The sequence below is a fragment of the Primulina tabacum genome, chromosome 7 (genome assembly GCF_025594145.1).
Source record: "Primulina tabacum isolate GXHZ01 chromosome 7, ASM2559414v2, whole genome shotgun sequence".
NCBI classification, from domain to species: Eukaryota; Viridiplantae; Streptophyta; class Magnoliopsida; order Lamiales; family Gesneriaceae; genus Primulina; species Primulina tabacum.
This window is the reverse complement of record NC_134556.1, coordinates 35,155,546-35,180,170: the sequence shown is the minus strand read 5'-3', so window position 1 is coordinate 35,180,170 and position 24,625 is coordinate 35,155,546. Positions and strand designations below refer to the sequence as shown.

Here is a 24,625-nt window from a genome sequence, read left to right as displayed (position 1 = left end):
GTATTGTGCCACCTGGCATGAGGGCAAACTTTTGAATTAAGTTTTTCAATTCGACACATATTGAAATCCATAACAGATACTAGAACCAACAGACCAAATATTCAAGACCTCTAGAGCACAAAACCCCATATATTTTATCAAAATGGTTTTTGATAGCCTTTGTTGCATATGCGGAACCAACTTGCACGTGTATACATCGGATATTAGGTTTGCACATATATTTCCTAATTTTCCGGCTAATACATGCAGGGGTGCATTAAAATATAAAACTAATCCTGATGCCATCTCCTATAAGCTCAAAGTTTTGGGACAAGCATCAAAACTTAAAGAAAATATAAACAATCAGGAAGTTAACCAATCAACCTTAAGTGGCTAGGCATTTCATTTTTATCTGAACAAGCCTTGATACACTGGAAAACTGTAAGAAGCACCCTCGTGAACCATTTTACAGCAAGTTCTGCATAAACTCCAGTAACCAATATGGAATTTTTGCTGATAGTTGGTTGAATAAAGCATAATTCGGTTTCTTTAGCTTCAAGAAGTACATGGCAAAACGATGCGCTCAACCTGGAAGTGTAATCTTCCCAATGTGGTAAGAAAGATGGATCTGATAAAAATGCACGAGAGACCTCAGCCTTAGAAACTTTTGGAGCACTTGTTCCTTTTTCTTGAAATTCATTATCTCTAACTGACAAATTACTTTGTATGTATTCTTGAATCATAAATGCGAGAGAACAAAAGCTATTTGCAAACTTGTGCACTCTTCCATTCTCATATAGAAACTGCAAGTTGTTGAAATTCCCAAAGCTATAAGTTAGTTAAAGAAAGCAGTACTTTTAGCATTGAAACATTTAAAGATTTTCACAGTTCATAGTCCTGGACTATGCATATGCAAATGAAACCTAATGCAAGTCAAGAAATGTATTTTTATTTCTACGTTAATTTAGGTGACAAAGAACTGAATGAGATGTCCAAAGTAAAATAATCACAAAGTAGTGCATCCATGACAATGAGTTGTTCTAGTCCTCTTTATGAGAACCAAGTATGCAACAGTATACGCTTAAAGGATACACAGCTTCCCTGAGAACCTCCAACGAGAGAACATGGTGATCAAAAATAACCTGCAAAGGACTTTTGATGCTGCAGCAAGAGAAGTGAAAACCAAAGGCCAAGTAAGGAATTTGAGGAATATTTGCAAGAAATCAGGATCACCTAAAATAAGCAACTCCACATCTATCAGGACATCATCATTTTCATTAAATACTATCAAGCATTACATCCATAACCACAAATCACAATAGAAGAAAGTTTATCGCCAATCTTATTATTTGGGGAGAGGTTATTTTTCCCCTTTTATATTGTTGTTTGTTGAAAAGGTGCAACAGAGAATTGGCCTTATTCAGTTATTTATATAAATCAAACATGGTGTCTTGTTAATGAATAAACAGAAAGGTTGGCGCTGAATTTTTGCTTTTCACACTCTATTTTAGTAAAATAAAATGCAAGATTTTCTGAATACATGTCAAAGTGAGCAAAAAGAGACATGTACTCGTTTTTTTCAGAAAAAACAAGACGCACATATACTCATCATGTTGCATTAGTAGTTGCACTGAAATTCAAAAAACAATTCAAGCCTCTCATCAGATGCAAATTACTTGCACTATTAACTCCTTTCAGTTTGATCATGAACTTATACCCTTCCCACCCCTGACAACCCACGTTATTCCACCACGACCTAACCAAATCTTTAAATTTATGGTGCGATAGCCAAGCATTCTCGAAAATGGAATCGAGAGGTATTTGGAGATGTGGGTGTCAGGTACAAGGAATTGACAGCAATGATAAAACGGCGGGATGTGTTAGAGGCGGAGGGAGCTGTTGAATCATTAGCGGGGTTGTTTTCATCTCCACATGGATCATTTATTTCTGCCGAGCCACCTAAAACGGTAAACACGAATTCTTATGTGGGTCAGGTACTTTCAGGTATTCACTCTTCATTTCTAAATCATTCCTTCACCCTTCATTCTATTCTACCAGCTTCTTTTTCAGCTATAGGTTTGTCGAGTGGGTTGTTAGGGGAAGGGTTGGTGAGGGTAGATGAAAAGTCAGGAATCGAGAAAGGAAATTTCGAAAGGGCTGGCATGGTAAAGACAATCTGTGAGGAAGGAAAAAGGGAGGAAGATATCACAGATGGAAATTGGGGGGAAATGGTCAAGAAATCAGATCACATATTAAGCAGAGAGCTATACAGACTTAAGTGGGGGATCAGTTACGAGAGAGGTTCAACCTCGAAGGAAGCAAATGTGTTAACATGAAAATTTTCTCTTGGAATATCAGGGGAGGAGGGGCGGCTAGAAGGAGAGAACTTGTTCGTAAAGTCATACGTCACGAAAATCCTGATATTGTGGTGCTCTTGGAAACCAAAAGAGAAATGATAGATAGAAGTTTTATTGCCAGTGTGTGGAAGCCAAGATTTGTCGACTGGGTGTGGCTACCGTCGGTGGGAAGTGCGGGGGGAATTGTGGTAATGTGGGATCCCAGAGTAATGGAAGTTGTTAATAACTTGATAGGAGAGTTCTCAGTGTCAGTTGAGATACGTTGGCATGAAGAAGCTAGCTGGTGGTTCTCCGCCATTTATGGACCGATCAAGCCGAGAGACCGGAAATTTTTTTGGGATGAATTAGCTGGATTGCACTCGATTTGCGGGGATAACTGGTGTGTGGGAGGGGATTTTAATGTGGTCAGAAACACTGGGGAAAAGCTGAATAGCCGATCTCTCACCACGAGTATGACATGCTTCGACTGTATGATTGATGAGTTACACCTTATTGATCCACCGCTTCTTAATGCAAAATTCACTTGGTCTAATCTTAGGGTTGAACCAATCTGTTGCCGTCTGGACAGATTCCTCATCACCAGAGGTTGGAGTGAAATATTTCCAACATTTAGACAGACGGTTCTACCAAAGATTACTTCGGATCACTTCCCACTGATCTTTGACACGGCTGAATTGAGGTGGGGCCCGTCTCCGTTTAGATTCGAGAATGTCTGGCTGTCTCATCATAAATTCAAAGACTTGGTTCAGACATGGTGGAATAATGGAAATACTCGTGGGTGGGAAGGTTACAAATTTATGAAAAAATTGAAAAGGATCAAAGAAGAGGCTTTAAAATGGAACAGGGAAGAATGGGGAGATGTGGGCAACAGATTTAAAGAGCTAAGTTTCAAGATTGAGCAGTTGGATGTGCTAGAAGGCAATGGATCGTGTTCTGAAATTTTAAAAGAGAAAAGGAAGGAGTTAAAGATGTGAATTGGAAAGTGTGATAATCCGAAGAGCTCAAATATATAGTCAACGAGCAAAAATAAAATGGATGAAGGAAGGTGATCAAAACTCGAAATTCTTCCATTCTTTGTTGAATAGCAGACGGAATAAAGCGATGATAGACAAAGTGGAATTGGAGGATGGGTCTGTTGTCACCGATGATACACAAATCGAAGAGGAAATCATAAGATTCTATCGGAATTTGTATAGGAAATCGGATGGGGTGGAAAGGGAGATCGACGGGGAAGATGGGGTTTTTCAAGGATTGGAATGGAGTGAAATAGAGTTAATTCAAGCAGAGGGGTTGGAGTTGTCATTTTCGGAGGAAGAAATAAAAAAAGCAGTGTTTGAAAGCGATGGGTCCAAAGCCCAGGGTCCGGATGGGTTCACAATGGCTTTCTTCCAACAGAATTAGGATACGGTGAAAGAGGACGTAATGAAAGTTTTCGCTGAATTCTTCGAGAGTGGGATTGTTAATGGTATTACTAGCGAGACTTACATTTGCCTCATCCCGAAGAAAAAAGAGGTGACCCGGACCAACGATTTTAGACCTATCAATTTGATTACGAGCTTGTATAAGATTTTAGCGAAGGTATTGGCAAGTAGACTGAAGAAAGTCATGAGTTACACAATTGCGGAGAACCAATGTGCCTTTATTAAGGGAAGACAGATTCTAGACTGCTGTCTAATTGCAAATGAGGTTGTGGAGCATAGTTGTTAATAGCGCTTGTAGCGCTCGCTATAGCGTGTAGCGAGGCGTAGCGCTGCCCGGTCGCTACAGGGGGCTACGCACAAGCCACTTGCAAATAGCGAGCGCTATCGTCGCTTTCCTCGCTATTTGGGTATTGCTGTAGCGATCAAATAGCGCGCTATGTTGAAGAAGGTTGTGGCCAGTTTTTTCACCCAATTTTCGGCCCATTTGATACTGCCAATTTTAGGCCCATGTTGCTCAATTATTTAGGCCCATGTTGCTCAAATGTTTAGGCCCATTCTGCACAAACCTACAGATAGTTTATACATCGCGTCTCTTCTCCACTTCTCCACTCCTCCAAGCATCAACAACACGCCCAAGAAAGCTTGCCTTGCACCGTCGACCGCCGGACATCTGACTGCCGACCGCCGAACGCCGACCGCCGACCGCCGAACGCCGGACTTCTGGACACTGCTTTGCATCGCTGCACTTCGGTAATATTCTGCTCTTCTTTTTTTTTTCCTTCTGATTTTTTATATTTTTGGACACCTTGTTGAGATGAACAATCTCTATAACATATTAATTCTATCTGCTTATAGGTTGATAATCCAGACTATATTGTCTATTAAAAGTTTACTCCCAGTTAGCAAATTATATATAAGAGCTTATTTATTTAATGGAATACATTTTTTCAATTTGCGTCTGAAAAAATTTGAAGGTAAAGAGATGTATCAATAATCTTTTGTATTATTAAATATATTAGATTTAGTCTACATGGATCATAAAATTTGTACAAGCTTGCAGCTAGCATAAAGATGTATTGACCATCATTTCAATTGTCATATATATTGATTTTATTCTAAAACTGGTTATAAAAGTTCCAAAAGCTTGCAGCTCTTTGATTCTATAATATTAGTTGCTGCCATTTGATTATTGGAATATTAGTTACTGGCTTTGTACCTACTGTAGCAAATGAATATTGATTCTATTTCTGAAATATTAGTTAATGCCATTTTCTTATTGGAATATTGGATATCCTCAATGTATAATCTCTATAACAGAATGATTTATTTCTGGAATATTATCTACTAGCCTACTGCCATTTGCTTATTGGATTTCCTCAATGTATAATCAATTTTATTTTTCTTAATTTCAGAGTTTATAAGATGGAAAACCTACAAGAAGAATTGAGAAAAAAAGATATTGGATGGAACTATGGGAGGATGGTTATTCCAGACAAGATTTCTGATGGAATATTATGCAACTTTTGCCAAAAAGTTGCAAAAGGTGGGATAACAAGGCTCAAACAACATCTTGCGGGAGGATTTAAAAACACAAAACTTTGTCCAAAAGCCCCAGCATGTGTTAAGCAAGAAATGAAAGATCACTTTGAAGAAAAGTTGGCCCAAAAAACTGTCATGGATTCCATGCCTCACTTTGATGATGTTTTTGATATAGAAGAGCAAGGAGATGATATTGATCCACACGTGGATCCATCCTCTCGTGGAAAGCGGTCGGCATCTACCTCGGGCAACTCGTCAATGTTAATGCCCAAAAAACCACGGTCATTGGGTCCTATAAATGCTTTCTTTAAGCTAGACGCAAAGAATCAAGGTGGTAAAGCACCCAAATTTAATGAAGTTCAGAAAAAGTTGAGGTCTGATGCAGTTCAAAAATTTGCAAGATGGATGTATGATGCAGGGATCGCATTCAATGCGGTCAAATATGACAGCTTTAAGCCAATGATCGAAGCTATTGGACAATATGGTCCTGAGATGAAACCACCTAGTTACCATGAGGTGAGAGAACCACTTTTAAAGGAGGAGATCAACCATACAAAGCTGATTTTGAAACAAAATGAAGAGGAGATGGCGAAGAATGGTTGTACTTTGATGGCTGATGGGTGGAGAGATAGAAAGGGGAGATCACTTATCAATTTCTTGGTGAATACCCCAAAAGGCAGCATGTTTATTGAATCAGTTGATGCATCTAGCTACTCTCACACGGGTGAGAAGATGTTTGAGTTGCTTGACAAGTTTGTGCAAAAAGTTGGGGTGAATAATATTGTTCAAGTGGTCACCGACAGTGCATCAAATAATGTTTATGCGGGTTAGAAAATCTAATATACTAAGTTACAACGTCTTTTAACTTTCGTTGATTAGTTTCATTCTCATTAACTATCATTTTATTCTCTTGTTCTTTACAGGAAAGAAGTTGATAGATAAATATCCAAACTTGTATTGGGCCCCGTGTGCAGCACATTGTTTGGATTTGATGTTTGAGGACATATTCAAAATGCCAGATTTGAAGAGGGCACTTGAGCGGGCAATTAATGTTAACGGATATATTTACAACCGAACTATGTTGTTGAACATGATGAGAGAGTTCACCGGCCAAAGAGACCTTATCAGGCCAGCTAAAACTCGTTTTGCCACCGCTTTCTTGACTATGAGAAACTTTCAGCAGCATAAGCAACATTTGAGAAAGATGTTTACGTCAGAAAATTGGAGTAAAAGCAAATTTGCGAAGGAACAGACTGGTAAGCAAGCACAGAAAATTATTTTGATGCCTTCGTTTTGGAATTCTATCATTTATGCTATGAAAGTTGGTGGCCCATTATTGGAGGTACTTCGGTTGGTGGATGGGAGAAGAAGCCTGCCATGGGTTATATATACGAGGCAATGGATAAGGCTAAGGAGAAAATAGCAAAAGCCTTTGGTAATAACGAAGATAGGTACAAAGAGGTTTTTGAGATAATCGACAATAGGTGGCAGTTGCAACTCCATCAAGATTTGCATGCAGCGGGTTATTTCTTGAACCCTCAGTTCTTTTACTCAAATTCTGAGATAGAACAAGATGAGGAAGTAGTTACGGGGTTGTACAATGCAATCAGTAGGTTGACTTTTGATACTGAGACGGAGAGAAAAATACATACAAAGTTGTTAAAATACAAACAAGCCGAAGGTCTTTTTGGCAAGGAAGTTGCAATTGAAATGAGAAAGGTTGTATCACCAGGTATGAAAATCAAGTTTTTCATTATTTTTTTGAAATAAATTAAATGAGAAATATTAATATAACTATTGTTATTAACTAGCTGCATGGTGGAACTCATATGGAGCTTCGACACCAAAGTTGCAAAAACTTGCCCAAAAAATACTCAGTCTCACTTGTAGCTCCTCTAGTTGCGAGCGCAATTGGAGTGTGTTTGAACATGTAAGTTTTTATAATATTAAAATTTCTATTTTCTATTACTGTGAAGTTTTAAGACTTTGTTCTCGTGCCATGTGCCTTGATAAATATATATAAATAAATGCAACTTCATTCCAAGAAAAGGAATAGATTGGAGCAAAAACGCCTGAATGATTTAGTGTTCATCAAATACAACAGAGCTCTGAGGCGTAGATACGATAGTCGCGATACCATCGATCCTATCATATTGACTGAAGTGGATGATGGAAATGAATGGCTGCTAGGGAGACCGGAGGATGAAGAGCCTGACTTTGTTCATGATGATGATGATTTGACTTGGCAAGATGTTGCAGATGTTGTTGGAGTAGATGAAGCTCCTTGTACATTGAGGAAATCCAAAGGGGCCTCGAAGGCGACCCCTACATCTACAGGAAGCTCGAAGGCGGCTACATCTAAGTCTAGAGGGAAAAGGCCAATAGAAACATCTTCCACACTTAATTTTATAGATGATGATGAATTTGACTTTGATGAAGAAAGTGAAGAAGAGAATGACGCCGAACGTTATGCAATTTCAAATGAAGAAGATGGTCTCGATCTTGATGAAGATGAATTTTAAATTATGTTTTTCTAGTTTTAGAATTGAGGTTTTATATGTTTTGAACTTATATATTTGTTATTTAACAATGAATGATTGAATTGATGTTAGTATATGCTATATATTATATATTTATATGCTTGTGGCGCTTCACTTTCAAATAGCCCTCGCTACGCGCTTCGCTATGCGCTATAGCCACGGGCAACCTCTGCGCTACAGGGCGCTACGCACGATTGACAACTATGTTGTGGAGGTGTATCGGAAAAACAAAAAAAAGGGGTGGGTGTTTAAAGTTGATTTGGATAAAAGGCTTATGATAATGTTGACTGGAAGTTTTTGGAGCATGTGTTAAGGAAAAAGGGATTCGGGGAGAGATGGAGGAGCTGGATCATGGGGTGCGTTTCAAATGTATCTTTCTCGATATTCATTAATGGAAGACCACGTGGAAAAATCAAAGGGGAAAGAGGACTGAGACACGGAGATCCATTATCTCCTTTTCTTTTCAATTTGGTTGTCGATGGGTTGGGAATGATGGTTGTTAAGGCAAAAAAAAGTGAGTTGGTACAAGGCCTTCAGGTTGGTAGACAAAAAGTCCAGATTTCACATATTCAATTTGCGGACGACACTTTATTCTTCGCAAGGTCACAGGAACATTTGTTGGCAATCGTGGATATTCTCAATGGATTCGGCCGTCACTCCGGATAAAGAATAAATTGGGGAAAAAGTGAATTGATGGGAGGTACTTCGGTTGGTGGATGGGAGAAGAAGCCTGCCATGGGTTATATATACGAGGCAATGGATAAGGCTAAGGAGAAAATAGCAAAAGCCTTTGGTAATAACGAAGATAGGTACAAAGAGGTTTTTGAGATAATCGACAATATGTGGCAGTTGCAACTCCATCAAGATTTGCATGCAGCGGGTTATTTCTTGAACCCTCAGTTCTTTTACTCAAATTCTGAGATAGAACAAGATGAGGAAGTAGTTACGGGGTTGTACAATGCAATCAGTAGGTTGACTTTTGATACTGAGACGGAGAGAAAAATACATACAAAGTTGTTAAAATACAAACAAGCCGAAGGTCTTTTTGGCAAGGAAGTTGCAATCGAAATGAGAAAGGTTGTATCACCAGGTATGAAAATCAAGTTTTTCATTATTTTTTTGAAATAAATTAAATGAGAAATATTAATATAACTATTGTTATTAACTAGCTGCATGGTGGAACTCATATGGAGCTTCGACACCAAAGTTGCAAAAACTTGCCCAAAAAATACTCAGTCTCACTTGTAGCTCCTCTAGTTGCGAGCGCAATTGGAGTGTGTTTGAACATGTAAGTTTTTATAATATTAAAATTTCTATTTTCTATTACTGTGAAGTTTTAAGACTTTGTTCTCGTGCCATGTGCCTTGATAAATATATATAAATAAATGCAACTTCATTCCAAGAAAAGGAATAGATTGGAGCAAAAACGCCTGAATGATTTGGTGTTCATCAAATACAACAGAGCTCTGAGGCGTAGATACGATAGTCGCGATACCATCGATCCTATCATATTGACTGAAGTGGATGATGGCAATGAATGGCTGCTAGGGAGACCGGAGGATGAAGAGCCTGACTTTGTTCATGATGATGATGATTTGACTAGGCAAGATGTTGCAGATGTTGTTGGAGTAGATGAAGCTCCTTGTACATTGAGGAAATCCAAAGGGGCCTCGAAGGCGACCCCTACATCTACAGGAAGCTCGAAGGCGGCTACATCTAAGTCTAGAGGGAAAAGGCCAATAGAAACATCTTCCACACTTAATTTTATAGATGATGATGAATTTGACTTTGATGAAGAAAGTGAAGAAGAGAATGACGCCGAACGTTATGCAATTTCAAATGAAGAAGATGGTCTCGATCTTGATGAAGATGAATTTTAAATTATGTTTTTCTAGTTTTAGAATTGAGGTTTTATATGTTTTGAACTTATATATTTGTTATTTAACAATGAATGATTGAATTGATGTTAGTATATGCTATATATTATATATTTATATGCTTGTGGCGCTTCACTTTCAAATAGCCCTCGCTACGCGCTTCGCTATGCGCTATAGCCACGGGCAACCTCTGCGCTACAGGGCGCTACGCACGATTGACAACTATGTTGTGGAGGTGTATCGGAAAAACAAAAAAAAGGGGTGGGTGTTTAAAGTTGATTTGGATAAAAGGCTTATGATAATGTTGACTGGAAGTTTTTGGAGCATGTGTTAAGGAAAAAGGGATTCGGGGAGAGATGGAGGAGCTGGATCATGGGGTGCGTTTCAAATGTATCTTTCTCGATATTCATTAATGGAAGACCACGTGGAAAAATCAAAGGGGAAAGAGGACTGAGACACGGAGATCCATTATCTCCTTTTCTTTTCAATTTGGTTGTCGATGGGTTGGGAATGATGGTTGTTAAGGCAAAAAAAGGTGAGTTGGTACAAGGCCTTCAGGTTGGTAGACAAAAAGTCCAGATTTCACATATTCAATTTGCGGACGACACTTTATTCTTCGCAAGGTCACAGGAACATTTGTTGGCAATCGTGGATATTCTCAATGGATTCGGCCGTCACTCCGGATAAAGAATAAATTGGGAAAAAAGTGAATTGATGGGAATGAATAGATCATATGACGAAATTGATGAGTTGGCAGTTGCAATTGGATGCAAAAAATGAAGATGGCCGATTAAATATTTGGGGATTCCTTTGGGAGGAAACTCGAGGGCAATGGAATTTTGGGAACCGGTACTCTCCAAAATGGCAAAAAAGTTGGCAAGTTGGAAGAAGTCTTTTCTTTCAAGGGGAGGTCGGCTTACTTTGATCAAGGCAGTTTTGTGTGCCATGCCATCTTATTTTATGTCGTTATTCAGAGTGCCTAATCATGTGGCACTTAAGATGGAAAAAATTATGAGGAATTTTTTTTTGGATGGAGCCGATGGGGAAAATCATTGTCATATAGTAGGATGGGAGCAAGTGTGCAAACCAAAGGATAGGGGAGGATTGGGAGTGGGAAATATCCGTTTACGAAACATGGCACTACTAGGAAAATGGTGGTGGAGAGGGTCGGTGGAAAAAGATACCCTATGGAAAAAGGTTGTTATCAGTCTTCATGGTTCTCATGATAATGGATGGGATTTGGGGTTGGCGGAGAAATTGACGTTCAGAAGTCCTTGGAAATGCATTTCTCGATCTTTCCCGGCTTTTCATCAGTTGGTTAGAGGAGTGTTCAGAGAGGGTAACATCATTCGTTTTTGGGAGGACGAGTGGGTGCGGGGAGTCTCGTTTAAAGAGCGTTTTCCTTCTTTGTTTCTGATTTCTACTGTCACTAACAAGCCGATCATTTATTTTCTAGATGAGACTTTTAGTCTCGACAACTCTGTTACCAGTTGGGATTTAAGATTTAGAATGAATTTAAGCGAGATAGAAGAAAGTGAGTTTGCTGGTCTGCTAGGGGTATTAGATTCAGTTAGGGTTCAGCGGGGTGTTGGGGACTTTAGATTGTGGTTGGGGTAATCCTCGGGTTTGTTTTCTGTACGGTCTTTCTATAATTCATTTTTCACAAGTACAAATCTCCAGTTTTTTCTTTCGTCCGGAATATCTGGGATGTACCTGTACCTCCAAAAGTTCATGTTTTCTCGTGGATAGTGGCATTGGGAAAATTACAGACTTGCGACTCTGTGCAAAGAAGGTGGCCGGCCTGCGCTTTATGCCCGAATTGGTGTTGTCTTTGCCGGAAAAAAGAGGAAAAACAAGATCATTTGTTATTGCATTGTTCATTCTCATATAGCATTTGGCTAAAGGTGTTACAAGAAATGGGTTTTCTGTGGACTTTTCCGAAGAAGGCAAAAGATATGTTTTTGTTGCAACCAAGTGGCATGTTGGGAGAAGACATTCGAGATTTTGGTCTATGATTGTTCATTGCACATTTTGGTCGATATGGCTGGAAAGAAACTCAAGAATATTTGAAGACAAGTCGACGTCGCTGAAGGAAGTCTGGGAAAAAATAAAATTCAGGGTTGCAAGTTGGTCGGTATTATTGCCAGAGTATAAACATCTTCGTATCTCTGATTTAGTTAGGGACTGGAATTATGTTTGGTCGTGATAATGGCGGTGTAATATTGTAGTCTTTTTAATTAAGTTGCGGATTGCTTATCCGCTGATGTAAACCTTAATATCATTCTAATAAATATTGTTTCATCTCAAAAAAAAACTTGGTCTTGACATAATGAAGAGTTCTTTTATTAAACTAATAATATCACAAAACATAAATAAGTAAATAAAATAATAACAAGGGAAGAAAACAAATATGAACTGGGTACGCTCGGTTTTAGGGAGTTAACAATTATCATAGTGAATCATCACTTTGTGGTAAAATTTCGTTGCAAAAGATTGAATATTACTAACAAGAAAATAGTATTGAATTGTAGATTGTGTTGATCAATATTCTGTATTGGAACCACACAAAGAAACAAAAGGAAGAAATAAAGTATGTTAAGACAGAGTAACATACAACAGATATATGCATCATTTGATATAAGCTTAGCTAAATTATGTTCTTATATGGCTTATTTGAACTATGTGGCATACATGACAAACATAATCGGTAGATTGATGTATAAAATAAATATCGAAGCACGACATATACGTTTAGTTATGATCCTTATATACCTTGATATCATTAGATTTTGATTGATTCAGGGGTTAGAACACGATACTATGACTGGCATTATAGCCTGTAAAGATATAGCCATACGCGACACCTATGATTGATAGGTCCAGATTGGGTTTGATGGCGTCTTGTCTTGTTGAGGCCATCATATAGAAATTCCCTTATACTTGCCTAAAGCTTGTTTGTTTGCTCGAATTTTGACGATTTGATAGTGATTCGATTGATTTTGATATACGCTCAATGGATGGGCGATTGACATGATACCATCACAACACGCATGCATTGCATATCATATATCATTTTACATATACATATCATATATCATTTTGCATATACATGTCGTATTTATCACGGTTGTTCCATAGAGGGCGTTTGCTCACTCTAGGAGAGTTGTTATTGTCTTTGTTGTGGATAACGGCAGGTTCCGAAGGTTATCAGGAGACCATAGAAGGTACTTCTGGATGGAGTCACATTTGAGTTGATGTTTGAGACATACATCCCAGTTATATTCATGTATGTGTGTGTGTATATATATATATATATACACTTGGGCATGACCCGATAATATGAGTTGTTTGTATCTTTATTTGGTGTTTAGTTTTATGTGGACATACTTTATATTGTGATGTGAGTAGAAGATATTTCATATTATGCTATTTTCAGTATAATAGTCAGGGTTCCGCTTTCGTTTATAAAAATAGATAATGATAAATAAAAAACCTCAACTGCAAAATAAAACTGCGTAAGTTTATGCTATAAATTTTGGCTGGCAAAGTTCCAACAGTTGGTATTGTCACAATAAGAAAACCCAAAAGCATGAGATGTAATGGTAAGCATGTGCTTCAAAACATCCATAAAGATTACCTCCCATCAGGTCTTGATGAATTAACTACCAAACTGTCGATTGACGGAACTCCTAATCCATCCAAAATAACTTCCAAACCTCCAATGCTTCGAAAATGATTTTGACCACGTGGATTATTAGCCAAAGCAGATCGAAGAGCCCTGAGAGTCAAGAACTGAAGGGACATATCTATCCATTGTTCCTTCATATTCAATCTCCTCATCACGCGCATTATCTCTGATATAGATTAGAAGTGTGAATATACTCTTGAGTAGTACATAAAACATGAAATACGAGTCAGAAAAGATATGCAGAAAACCAATTGATTAGGAACAGCATATATTAGGGCAAACTGCAACATGAATAAACAAAAGAGTCTTTGCACCCGGTTGAAGCAGTAACCATGACAATAATACCATATAAAAAAAGTTCCATGCAAAAATCTAAAACCCAAGTATGACACCTGATATTATACTTTTTCTTAAATTCTCGTATGGAACTGCCCTGTTAGTCAAAAGTTTCAACTACTCATACTCTCGTAAACCTAATAAACCTAATAATGTTAAAAAAACAAAGAATATATTCAAAATTGGAGACGTATGGAGTAGTTTCTGGGAGGTTGGTCTCTCTTGTATCTTAGTAATATATAAAGTTATTATCATCAACATATGACATTCCAAAAGACGCACACATCGTGCAAATGAAAAAGAAGAATGCAACATCCTTAGTTTTGCAACAAACTTTGAGCCGAAAAATTTCACGAAAACAGTGTCTAGATCAACCAGGGACTGTGAACCAAAGCAAAAAAAGGATAGCAAAAAAATGATGAATTTAAGCATATAGGACAAACAAAGGATTCAAGAAACAAATTATTCAAATTTTAATATTCAAAGGCTTTTTCTGATTTTTAATATTCAGCAGCCCAATGTCAGGCACAGTCGCAATAAGACCTCTGTCATTTGAATAATTGCATAGGCATCTCCTACTAGTGGTATTAACATTATGGAACATACTAGTCGGTGAGGTACAAAAGGGCCACCATTTCAGATGAGGCTGTCAGCATGGTATAGGAACCAATTAATAGAGAATCAAAGCCAGAGGGAATAATTTGCAAAATTACACCCAAATCAATCAATAAAACACCTTTTTTTTCAGAATAACACTATAAGCAAGAAACATTATTCAAATACTTGGAATTCTGGCCCAACTCCCAAATTCTTCAGGACGGAAATAGGTTTTATTTGTTAAGTGGATAAGTGGGTTGACAGGTATAAAAACTCCCCATTTACAGTGCTGACTTATTCTAATTTCTTTCTTTCAGAAGTTTGTCGTTGATGTGGTGTGGCAAGAAAATATCAGCATTCAAGCTTATGTATACAGACTTCACTAAGCTAAACAATGTAACTTGTTTGTATATCTAATTCCTAATTCTTGTTGTTCCCATTTCAGCATGCTATAAAAGAATTGGCAACCAATACAGATCATAATCCTCAAAATTCAGTTGACATTGAGCAAATTTCAGTTAATTGTACGAGCTGGAAAACAATTGGGATGCCGAAAGAGCATGCCACACCTGATAACCAATTAAGACCACCAGCCTCCATCACTGATATCACTGTTGTTTGGTGCCAAAATAAGATAGTTTCCGCATGCGGAGATTTTAAAACAGTAGAAAGGTTTGGTGACATTTCACCAACCCTTGAACCTGATTCCGTGTTGGTGCTCTCTAACTGGACTGCTTCATCCATTATAGGATGTATATCAACAAAATTGCAAATGACAGATACCACATAAACAAGAATCTTCTGCAAAATTCCAGCATTATCTACAACGGAACTTGACAAAATTTCATCCACTGAAAGTGCACTGGTAATAGTCCTGAGGACAACGACAGCAGCTGGGAAAATAAGCAATGAGTAAGCCTTAAGCAAGTTATATGTCAAAAATCAAAGTTTCTCCAATTTCTCCAAGAATGAAAGCAACCAAAACAGATGCTAAAACTTTGAATTGTTTAAGATGACAACAATAGTGTCGTGAAAGGAATACTTCGTCTGGATTAAGATTCAACATATTCAGCCACATGATTCTCTAAAACTTGATTGAGAGGTTTAAGATTAATTTAAAAAAAAAAAAAACTTGTTCATTTCATTCAATAACAACAGCTGAAAGTTATACAAAGTAAGAGAAAAATAGACAACAAATGAACTAATCAATGGGATTTATGCAGCTACAAATCAGGAATTTATTAAACAAATAAAGATGTGATTAACTTTCCAAATACGAAGATAATATTCACTTCCCCTTTCCACCCAAGATTTCCAATATTTCTGCTCAAACTGGAGCATATATGCAATTATTCTAATCTTGCATGTTAGTTTTATAACAACAGCACTCACTGACTGAAAAAAGCCGGATAAATCCTAGAAATAAATTTCCAGGGACTCCTAAAGGTTGCACTCCTGGCAAGATTTTCCCCAGACCCGCATCCCACTCAATATCATGTAACTCGTATTTGTTAACAAAAATCTTCTTCCATAACAACTCTCTCTCTCTCTCTTAGGAGAATATGCACCACCATTTTCCCAGTAACACCCTATTCTCCAAACAAATGTTTTTTTTTTTTATCAGAAACTAATAATTTATTAAGGTAATAATAATTGATAATACAAAGCTAGTGGATGAGCAATCCACAGTCCATCCACTGATCAGCTAGCTAGAACAAGTTCATAAGTAGATAAAACACCAATCCCTAACTAGATCGGAGAGAAGTAAATGCCGAAACGCTGGCACAGCAGTCGTCCATGTTGCCACTGTGAATCTTATCTTCTCCCATAATTCCTCCGACGAGTCTTCTTTGTCGCTAAAAATTCTGTTATTGCGCTCTATCCAAATCGACCAAAAGGTGCAATGTACAATGATGTACCAAAAAATTCTTCTTCCCCTTTGATTGAGAAATCTGTTCTCCATAACAAACATCTCTTGAAGATGCTGGAAAAATCCACTCCAAACAAATGTTACCAATACTCAGGCCCTCCTCGCTCCTTCGGTCTACAAACTTGGTCCCAAGCGACCAAATGACAATGTTGATCCCCGTCAGATCTATCCCACAAAAAATCCCTCATGATCCATGGCTTCCGCTACTCCCCGGGGAATCCAAAATAAAGACATAAACTACATAGGAAAGCATTAAGCAGCGGTGAGATCAAACTCAATCTACTCCCTCTAGACAGAAATGCTTTCTTCCAACTTGTTAACTTCTTGGACATCTTGGAAAGAACTAGCTCCAAAAAAAAGACTTTTAATAGGTTCCTGCCTCCTAATGGTACCCCCAAATACCTAATGGGCCAAGACTCTCTCCCACAACCAATATCATTAGCTAAACCTTACACTTCCTCTTCTTCGCACTTAAGCCCCAATAAGGCACTTTTTCCATATTGACCTTAAACCCTGACATTTTATAAAATAAGTGCAAAATCTCCACCAAAAATCTCAAATGGCTATCATTCTTCACAAAGAACAAAGTATCATCCGCAAACTGGATATGAGAGATCTCTACCCTCTCTCTACCTACTTCCGAACCCTGGATAAGGTTGATTGCCTTTGCCTTGACGACCAATCTGCCAAACACATCAACAACCAAATTAAAAAGGATGTGGAGAGCGGGTCTCCTTGCCCAAGTCCTTTTTCGCCCTTAAATTTTACCCTAGGCCTACCATTAATAAGTATCAAGAAAGACACTCGAAAGGCAACCCTTGATCCATTTTCTCCAACACTCAACGAATCCCTTCTTAATATGACAAAATTCAAATAACTCCAATCGACGTCGTTATAAGCCTTCTCAAAATCAACTTCACAAACCCATCCACTCATTTTCTTCCACCTAAATTCCTCCACAAACTTGTTTGTCAGAAGGCGACAATTTAGAATTAATATATCTTCGACAAAAACACTTTGAGTGTCTGTTATTGTGAAGGGCATTACTTTCTTTAATTTCAGGGAGACCACTTTAGCAATTATCTTGTAAAGGCTGATGACCAAACTGATTGGACGATCATATTTTATTTTAACATATTCTTGTTTTTTATGGATCAAAGTTCAAACATATGTATGTTTCGCTAGTGATGCCATTGATAACACCCCGTCAAAAAATTCATTGAAAACCTTCAAGAAGTCCCTTTTTTCTTATGTCCCAACGCACCTGGTAGACTGCAATTGCGAAACCATCTGAGCCCGGGGTTTTTGCCTCATCACTCTCTAAAATTGCTCTCTTAATGTCCTCGTCTGAGAAAGGTCTCTCAAGCTCTATCCTAGAATCTCTATCAATAGTGCTCCTTTCTACGTCTTCTATACCCCAACCCTCGTCATCGGTCTTACCGAACAAATTTCTGAAGAAATCTTTCAGGAGAAACTCAATCTGCTCACCATCTTAAATCACCAACCCATCAGCCTCTTCCAATTTATTCATAATTGACCTACTCTTATGCTGATTAGCGGATGGAAGAATTCTGTTTTACAATCCCCCTCACTCATCCTTCTGACCTTTGGCTTTTGGCTATCCATTTGGCTTTTTTTTCAAAAAAAATCTTCTAGGGCCCATTTGGCTTTCCTTCTCTCATTTGCTAAAAGAACTGACCTTTGTCCCTTGCCTCTTTCTCGTCCAACTGGCGGATCTTCCACTGCTATACAAGACTGATTCCTTAACCAAGGATCACGAAGTTGAGCCTTTTATTGTGGGTTGCAAGAATAGCAGTGGAAGTAATCATACATGTTCCATTCAGTTTGGCTAAGGCGATATGTCTTGCTAGACTATATGAAACACACGCCAGGGAAACTCGCCTTAATGTGATCTCCTAGTGTCTCATCCCCAGACCAATATGTTAGAAGGTTAAACTGCTCAAAAAAAGAAGAGCGTCAAGCAAAGGGCTTATGTTATAAATGCAATTAATTGTACGTAACCCGGCCACTCATGTAAGAAATTATTTTGGATTGAGGGTGTGGATGAGACGAGATGTTATCAGAAGAGGATTCAGAGGACAAATCGCAACAGGATCCCGAGATTTCTATCCATGCAATTACAGGCACTCATGGCGCACAAAAGATGCAAATAAAATGGTCCATTCTATGCCACTCCCTACTAATTCTAATTGACTCATGGAGTACACATTGCTTTTTGGATCAGTCGTCGGTAATATCCTGAATATCACATTGCTACGGTCCAAAAGCCTACCTCAACTAATTTGTAACCCATCAGATAATATTATAGTTGTAAAAGGCAAGCGCCCCTTGGCCTATCCACCAGGCAAGATCGTTGCACCTGGGTATGCACCTAGGCGCAGAGGTTTACTCGGGCGAGCCCATGCGTGCCCGTAAGCTTTTCTAGTGTGCGCCTGAGGAAAGTCATATATTTTCCCTTTTAAAAACAATTAATTGAGGTTTTATTTCCTAAAATATTCAAAAATTGCATATATAGATAAATAGCAGCCATAAACTAGGATCTAAATTTTCGATCAGCCTTAAACTAGAATCTAAATTGATTGACATGACAAATTAGTGGAGATATTATCTACATTTATTATGGTAAAAAAGAAAATTAAAGTAAAGAAAAAAATGTCCTAGTAATAGTAGATTCCGTAACTACAGAACATATTTAAAATAAAATATCAATAGTCTAGGTAAAAAAGAAAATTAAAGTAAAGAAAAAAATGTCCTAGTAATAGTAGATTCTACAGAAGATATTTAAAATAAAATATCAATAGTCTAGATCAGAAAAATAAAAGTAATGCATAAACTACCAATAATGAAAGATTCCATAAGTGCATACTAAAAATATATATTTTGCCATAAAATAGCAGTAGGTTAATATATTTTTCCAAACCATTAATAATAGTATTTTTGTCACATAACAGTAGTAGAAAAATATAATTTTGTGATGTAATATATTTTTGCTTAGCTTAATTATTTCAATAATAGTGATTTGTCATATAATAGTAGTAAATAAATATATGTTTCTAAAACATTAGTAGTGTCTTGCTTCGATGAGGCGCGCACCTCGCCTTGTGCCTGAGGCTCAAGGACCCCTTTGCGCCTTTAACAACTATGAATAATATTAGATATCACAGTTTGATTGTTTTCTATAATAAATGGAACACTGATTTAAGGTTGGGTGGAGTAAAATTCCCCAGATTATATCATCAAACTCAGAGTTTGCACACTCCAACGTTGCAATAGGTGGGAACAGCCAGCATAATGAATAATGTCGTATTTACTTAACATGATTAAATATAGTTGTGTTATTCATTCAAACCTGAAACGTGCATAGCATGATGCAAAAGTTCTGGGGAAAAAAACACCAGAGAAAATAAGATCTTTAAAAATGCCACAATCACTAATTTCCATCTTTGACAAAAATAAACTGGCAATAAGAAACAAACATGATGCAAATTTTGACAGTAAAATAAAGGAATTCTTGAATTTGTTAAAACACAGAGAATTTACCTTTCATCAATGCTGTGAGCTTTTGAATCCCAGAATGATACCCAAAAACTTTGCAGTTATAAATTGACAGTGTCACGACAGTCAAAGCATCTAACACCAACCATGATTCATTTGTCATGTTCACGCATGTCGAAATGCTTAGTTGGTCTGCAGTTAATCGTGTGTAAATTTCAAATAAGAACTTTTAGAACAAAAAGTAGAAAGATATCAAATCCAACCAATCAAAATAATGACGTTTTGAGAAAAGCCCCACCAAACAATTTAAAAACCAAAAATTAATCAAAATAAGAAGATATATAGTTTTGGAAAATTTAAAGTCCAATTTGAGATATAATAGAGGTTATTTTACAGATTACAAATTGCCTGCAAATTTATTTATTTTTTAATTTTTAATAGGTAGCGATATTATATTAAATAATTAAAAGCTATTAATTACAAAAAACAGACAAGTTGTCCGCAAACTAGAAAAAAGCCTGTAACATATAAAATTATATTGATCTGAGACAGTTTATGAACCTAGAGAAGAAAGCGAAAGTGAGCAGCAAAGGAGACGTAGACAACAATTTTATAAGGCAATAAGGAATGACACATTATATAATCATAGTTCCTTATCTGTTGTAATTTTTACTTGTGACAAAGCAACTGGTTGATTTGCATGTACAGCATAAAAGATAGGAAATGTTTAGCATACAGAAGTGAAACTAAAACTGAAAAAATGAGAACACTGGAAAGACTAGTATGCATGGATAATTACTTTAAGAAGTTCTACCATAATTTGATCCCATTTAGCATCCAAACCTCTTCTGTATTACTTAAAATTATTGAATACTAAAAACAATCCTGCTGAAAATTGATTTTCTGGTAACTTCTAATTGAGTGCATGGAAGATTACAAGTGCAATTTCCATCAGGGCCTACTTCAAAAAGTAACAGAAAGAAGAATCCCATATTTCATGGAGTACGAGAAAAGAAGAGGTAAATGTTGATGGGAATGAAATTTTTTAACTCAGCGGCATCAACATAGCGTGTGGACTTCTTGTCCGCTTATTGGTTTTTCCTATTAAAAAAACATAGTTTCAATCGCAGTAAAGTAGATTGTAACCAACTTACTATCGGCAAACAATATCGTAATTTGGGAAAGTTCTTCTATCAACGTCAATATAATTTCAATAGGATGGCCAAAGTAACATCCAACCACCACATCACCAATCCTTTGAGAAGAATCAACAGGTGGAGCATTGTGAGCTTGTCCAGGAGGTCGCCCGAAATTGATTGGTCTCCAGTTCCGGAATACGATCAAGAATTGCTTGAGAAAAATATGGAATAACTTCCTCTTTTCCACCTGAGCATGAGCAAAAAAATGGGCATAACCATATAGACAGGCCTTTGCATCACATTTTCACTGGCAAGGATGGGTTATTTCCAGGACTACGAGAGAGATTTGTAGCCACAAAATATTTATTTGGTTCTTCCAAAGAATGAACAATATCTTTCATGACAGGACAGTATATCAATTCTGAAAATGGTGAAACTACATTTCCTAGATATATCCATAATATATCAGTAGTTTGAAATACATCCATCATTTTAAAAAATAACATGTTGGATATGCTGAGAACTGAAGGTCAATCGAAGGTTAGATTGTATGTAGAGCTACAGAGTACTGGTACCATAAACCTTCTAATGATATCAACGTAATTTGGCACACCAGCCCTGATCGTGAAGCTATCGCATGATCCCCCGCAAGAAGTTTTCTATTCCTTTTAACATTAGTTACATCACAGTATGTAGGCCTTAATATGAAAGAATAGAATAAAACAGTTGATAAAGATTTTAGGCCTTGAAAAAGAAGATGGCTTCACTTAAGTAAAACATATCTACGATAACAAAAATGCACAAAAAGACAACAATGTGTGATATTCAAAAACAGCTATTACATAACTATCAAATAGAAAGTAACAATGTCATCATCATAATCATCTTTATACACCATACCTCATTAACAGCTTTTGCATAGTTTACCCAAAGCACCTTCAATATTGCCTCGTCACCAACCTCACTAGTGAAAGCATAGGCCAAAAAACAAATACGTTCATTGTAAGTTAATGCTATGAATAATAAGCTTGTCAAGGATGCAAAAAAAAAAAAGCAAATTCCAATTACCCTATGAACCATCTATCCCCTAATCCCCACCTATAGTTTTAGGGGATAGATGGTAAAGTAAAAGTAAATACTTACAAATTAAAGTAAAATCAAAACCTTTTAGATAGAATGTGATTCAACCACTATCTTAATATTTCTCATTATTCTATATAATCATGATTGTTTATTCAAAACCTGGGTAAAACTTTACTTAATTCCCAACAATGTCCCACATATTAAGCATAATCTGACCTTAAAGGATCTGAAACTAGAAATATGGATTTGATAAACAGGATCTTAATATGAACTTAATGATTGGTTCCAAAACAATTCCAAAGAAAGTTTGTACATCAACAAAGTTAAGGCAAAATCATATCTCCTTGGCCGAACCAAACCAAAAAGAAATTTAAAATACCTCTCAGCACAAGATTTTGGAAAAAGAAAGCGATGAATCCCTGCCTTAAGATCCAAAAAACTCATTAAAAAATGCCAGACTAGTAAAGAGGACCAGTAGAAAGATTCAACCATTCAAATGAACTAGGAGAAAAAAGCATATTTGCAAAAATTATACAAGATCTTGAACCCTCTGGCTACCAGGCTTAACCCAGACCAGTATTTCCACTGTCTTCTAGCGCTCAAGTAATATTTCTGGCATGAGAGGCTCAGAAGTCAAACCCAAGCTAAGTGAAAAATGAAACATTAGGCCTAACTTTCACGCAAAACCAATTTTAGCTACAATTAGGGTAAAATGATTCGTCATGTAACTTTCTCGAGCAAAAACTAAATCTATACAATAAATGGCTCATACTTAACATAGTGAAAATAAAGATAACTGCAAATTAAAATCCAGCGACATGAGATGGAAGAAAGTAGATTCTAAAGAAAATATCTTTCATTTCCCACTTTTTCTGCAAATCTTAGCCAAATATGATTTTTTATTTTGTTGTCTTATTGCTTTTATAACCTAAAAAGAAGCGGACAAAAACTGCTCAAGTAACAAGCTATTTTCAAGATGAAGTCGTCTGCTGAGCCACAGAGCCAGATAAAGATTTCGCACGTTCAAACTTGAAAACCCATCAAGCCAACTCCGCTTAATTTACAGTAGCTTGTTTGAATTTATTGGTTTTGAGAAATACAGCTTCATATGCAAAACATTCCAAAAGAACAGAAAAGATATATATGAATTTATTTCCAATGAAGTACAAAAACTTGTACAACAAAACTCAGCCATCAAGAAACTTAAATCAGTTAACACACATACAGCTAACAAAGTGCGAGGTAGAAATGTCACTTGATTGTGAGACAATTTTCTCTCTTAAATACATAAGCAGCTTATGCCCCAATAAGGATACCAAGGACTCTATATCCACCGTTAAATATTTCATTTGTCTTTTTGTTCCTTTTTTCAGCTCAGATGAAAAAATTAAAAATTGACAAAGTGATATACGAGCTGCTTGATACAGAATAAAACAATAACAAAAGGAGCCGTAATAAAAATAAGTACCTGAAACAGATTGTCGTGGTAGGGGGAGAAAACCTCCCCGATGGTAAGCTTGAACTATATTCCCCACTTTGGCCACTTGAAGACCTCCGAATAAGGTCAGCTACACCCTTGACTATGTTCATGACTCTGTCACGCCACCCGAATACTATGGCCACGTTTGAATACTTAGTGACCAATTATTGCGATCTACCATGGCTTTTTCAATATCCAAGAGCCTCTGTACAACTAACAGGGGAGAAGAATTAAAAACATATAAGCACTGATACTGCATTGAGCCATGATCCAGAGCAAAATTTGCATCAAATGGGGGATAAAAAAGTAGAATCGAGGAGAACAATTTTCCCTTCCTCGCCAACTCATTAAATGAACCCAGGAAAAAAAATAGATTATTATAGTGGAAACCATGTCCAGTATACATTCATCAATCGGGTGTAAATTTACCAAATTAAACAAACAGCAGTCAGAGTTAATCCAATAAAGGTATACATCGAAATTCTACTGCAAAATCATTTCTCCGGGATCTTTTTAACGATGGCGGCAAGTGGATGAATAACAGCAATCACTCACTAAATGATTCGGGATGAAGAAATGATACGTTCCTTGCTGGATCAAAGCGCTCCGCGGAACCCTAACGCCAGAGGTTTGGGGAATTAAGATCTGAAATTGAGGATTTTCTTAGAAAGCTTAAAAAATTGTTAAGCTTATATTAAGGTTAATTACTAGTTAATCACTATCTAAATCAAAGTGGAGTGCAGTCAATAAGTCAACTTTTAAAAAAAACAGAGAAAATATAATTTAATATTTCTACTACGTCTGAATAAGTTGCACTTTTATTAAATAATTTTTTTAAGAAATAAAAAGGGTAAAATTTTTAAGAAATAAAAAGGGTAAAATTCATTAAGAGGAAATTAAGAAAAAAGTAGCCGATTTTTTTTAAAAAGGAAAAATTTATCGGATTTTGATAAAATTAGACATTTAATTTAAAATGATGGAGATTTTTAAGATGAATAAATCATTTATAGAAATTTTTAAATTTATTCAAATAAATTATACCAATTTAATATTAAAAAAAAAACAATTTTGTTTTGTCCATAACCCAATTCCCTTTAAATCTTATGAATTTTTTTCAATTTTATAGAAATTTTACTTTGTGGA

The 24,625-nt window shown here is 36.7% G+C and overlaps 2 protein-coding genes across 7 annotated transcripts in view; one reads left to right on the top strand and one right to left on the bottom strand.

The window, feature by feature from the left end:
• The window catches only part of LOC142551467 (BEACH domain-containing protein B), a 63,515-nt gene extending 39,356 nt beyond the window's left edge, over positions 1-24,159 (bottom strand). For 4 of the 6 annotated variants that reach the window (XM_075660719.1, XM_075660723.1, XM_075660722.1 and 1 more), the window contains exons 1-9: positions 24,072-24,159; positions 23,471-23,697; positions 21,820-21,883; positions 20,935-21,166; positions 19,826-19,972; positions 14,904-15,227; positions 13,351-13,567; positions 1,072-1,140; positions 364-807 (exon numbers count right to left, since the gene is read on the bottom strand). In XM_075660719.1, coding sequence (XP_075516834.1) covers positions 364-807; positions 1,072-1,140; positions 13,351-13,567; positions 14,904-15,227; positions 19,826-19,972; positions 20,935-21,166; positions 21,820-21,883; positions 23,471-23,592 — 1,619 coding nt within the window. In that variant the 5' untranslated portion in view covers positions 23,593-23,697; positions 24,072-24,159. Of the gene's footprint in view, positions 1-363; positions 808-1,071; positions 1,141-13,350; positions 13,568-14,903; positions 15,228-19,825; positions 19,973-20,934; positions 21,167-21,819; positions 21,884-23,470; positions 23,698-24,037 lie in introns of all 6 variants that reach the window. The other 2 variants (XM_075660721.1, XM_075660720.1) reach the window with 2 other exon arrangements.
• LOC142551469 (uncharacterized) lies at positions 4,035-7,219 on the top strand. The gene is made up of 2 exons (XM_075660725.1): positions 4,035-6,122; positions 6,220-7,219. Exons 1-2 carry the CDS (start codon positions 5,180-5,182, stop codon positions 6,717-6,719), a joined length of 1,443 nt encoding a protein of 480 aa, XP_075516840.1. The 5' UTR covers positions 4,035-5,179; the 3' UTR covers positions 6,720-7,219.
• Positions 24,160-24,625: the final 466 nt, after the last annotated feature.

Coding starts and splice junctions, on each gene's coding strand:
- LOC142551469 (XM_075660725.1), top strand. CDS start 5,180: ATGGAAAACCTACAAGAAGAATTGAGAAAAAAAGATATTGGATGGAAC. Junction 6,123..6,219: donor ATCAAATAATGTTTATGCGG/GTTAGAAAATCT, acceptor TGTTCTTTACAG/GAAAGAAGTTGATAGATAAA.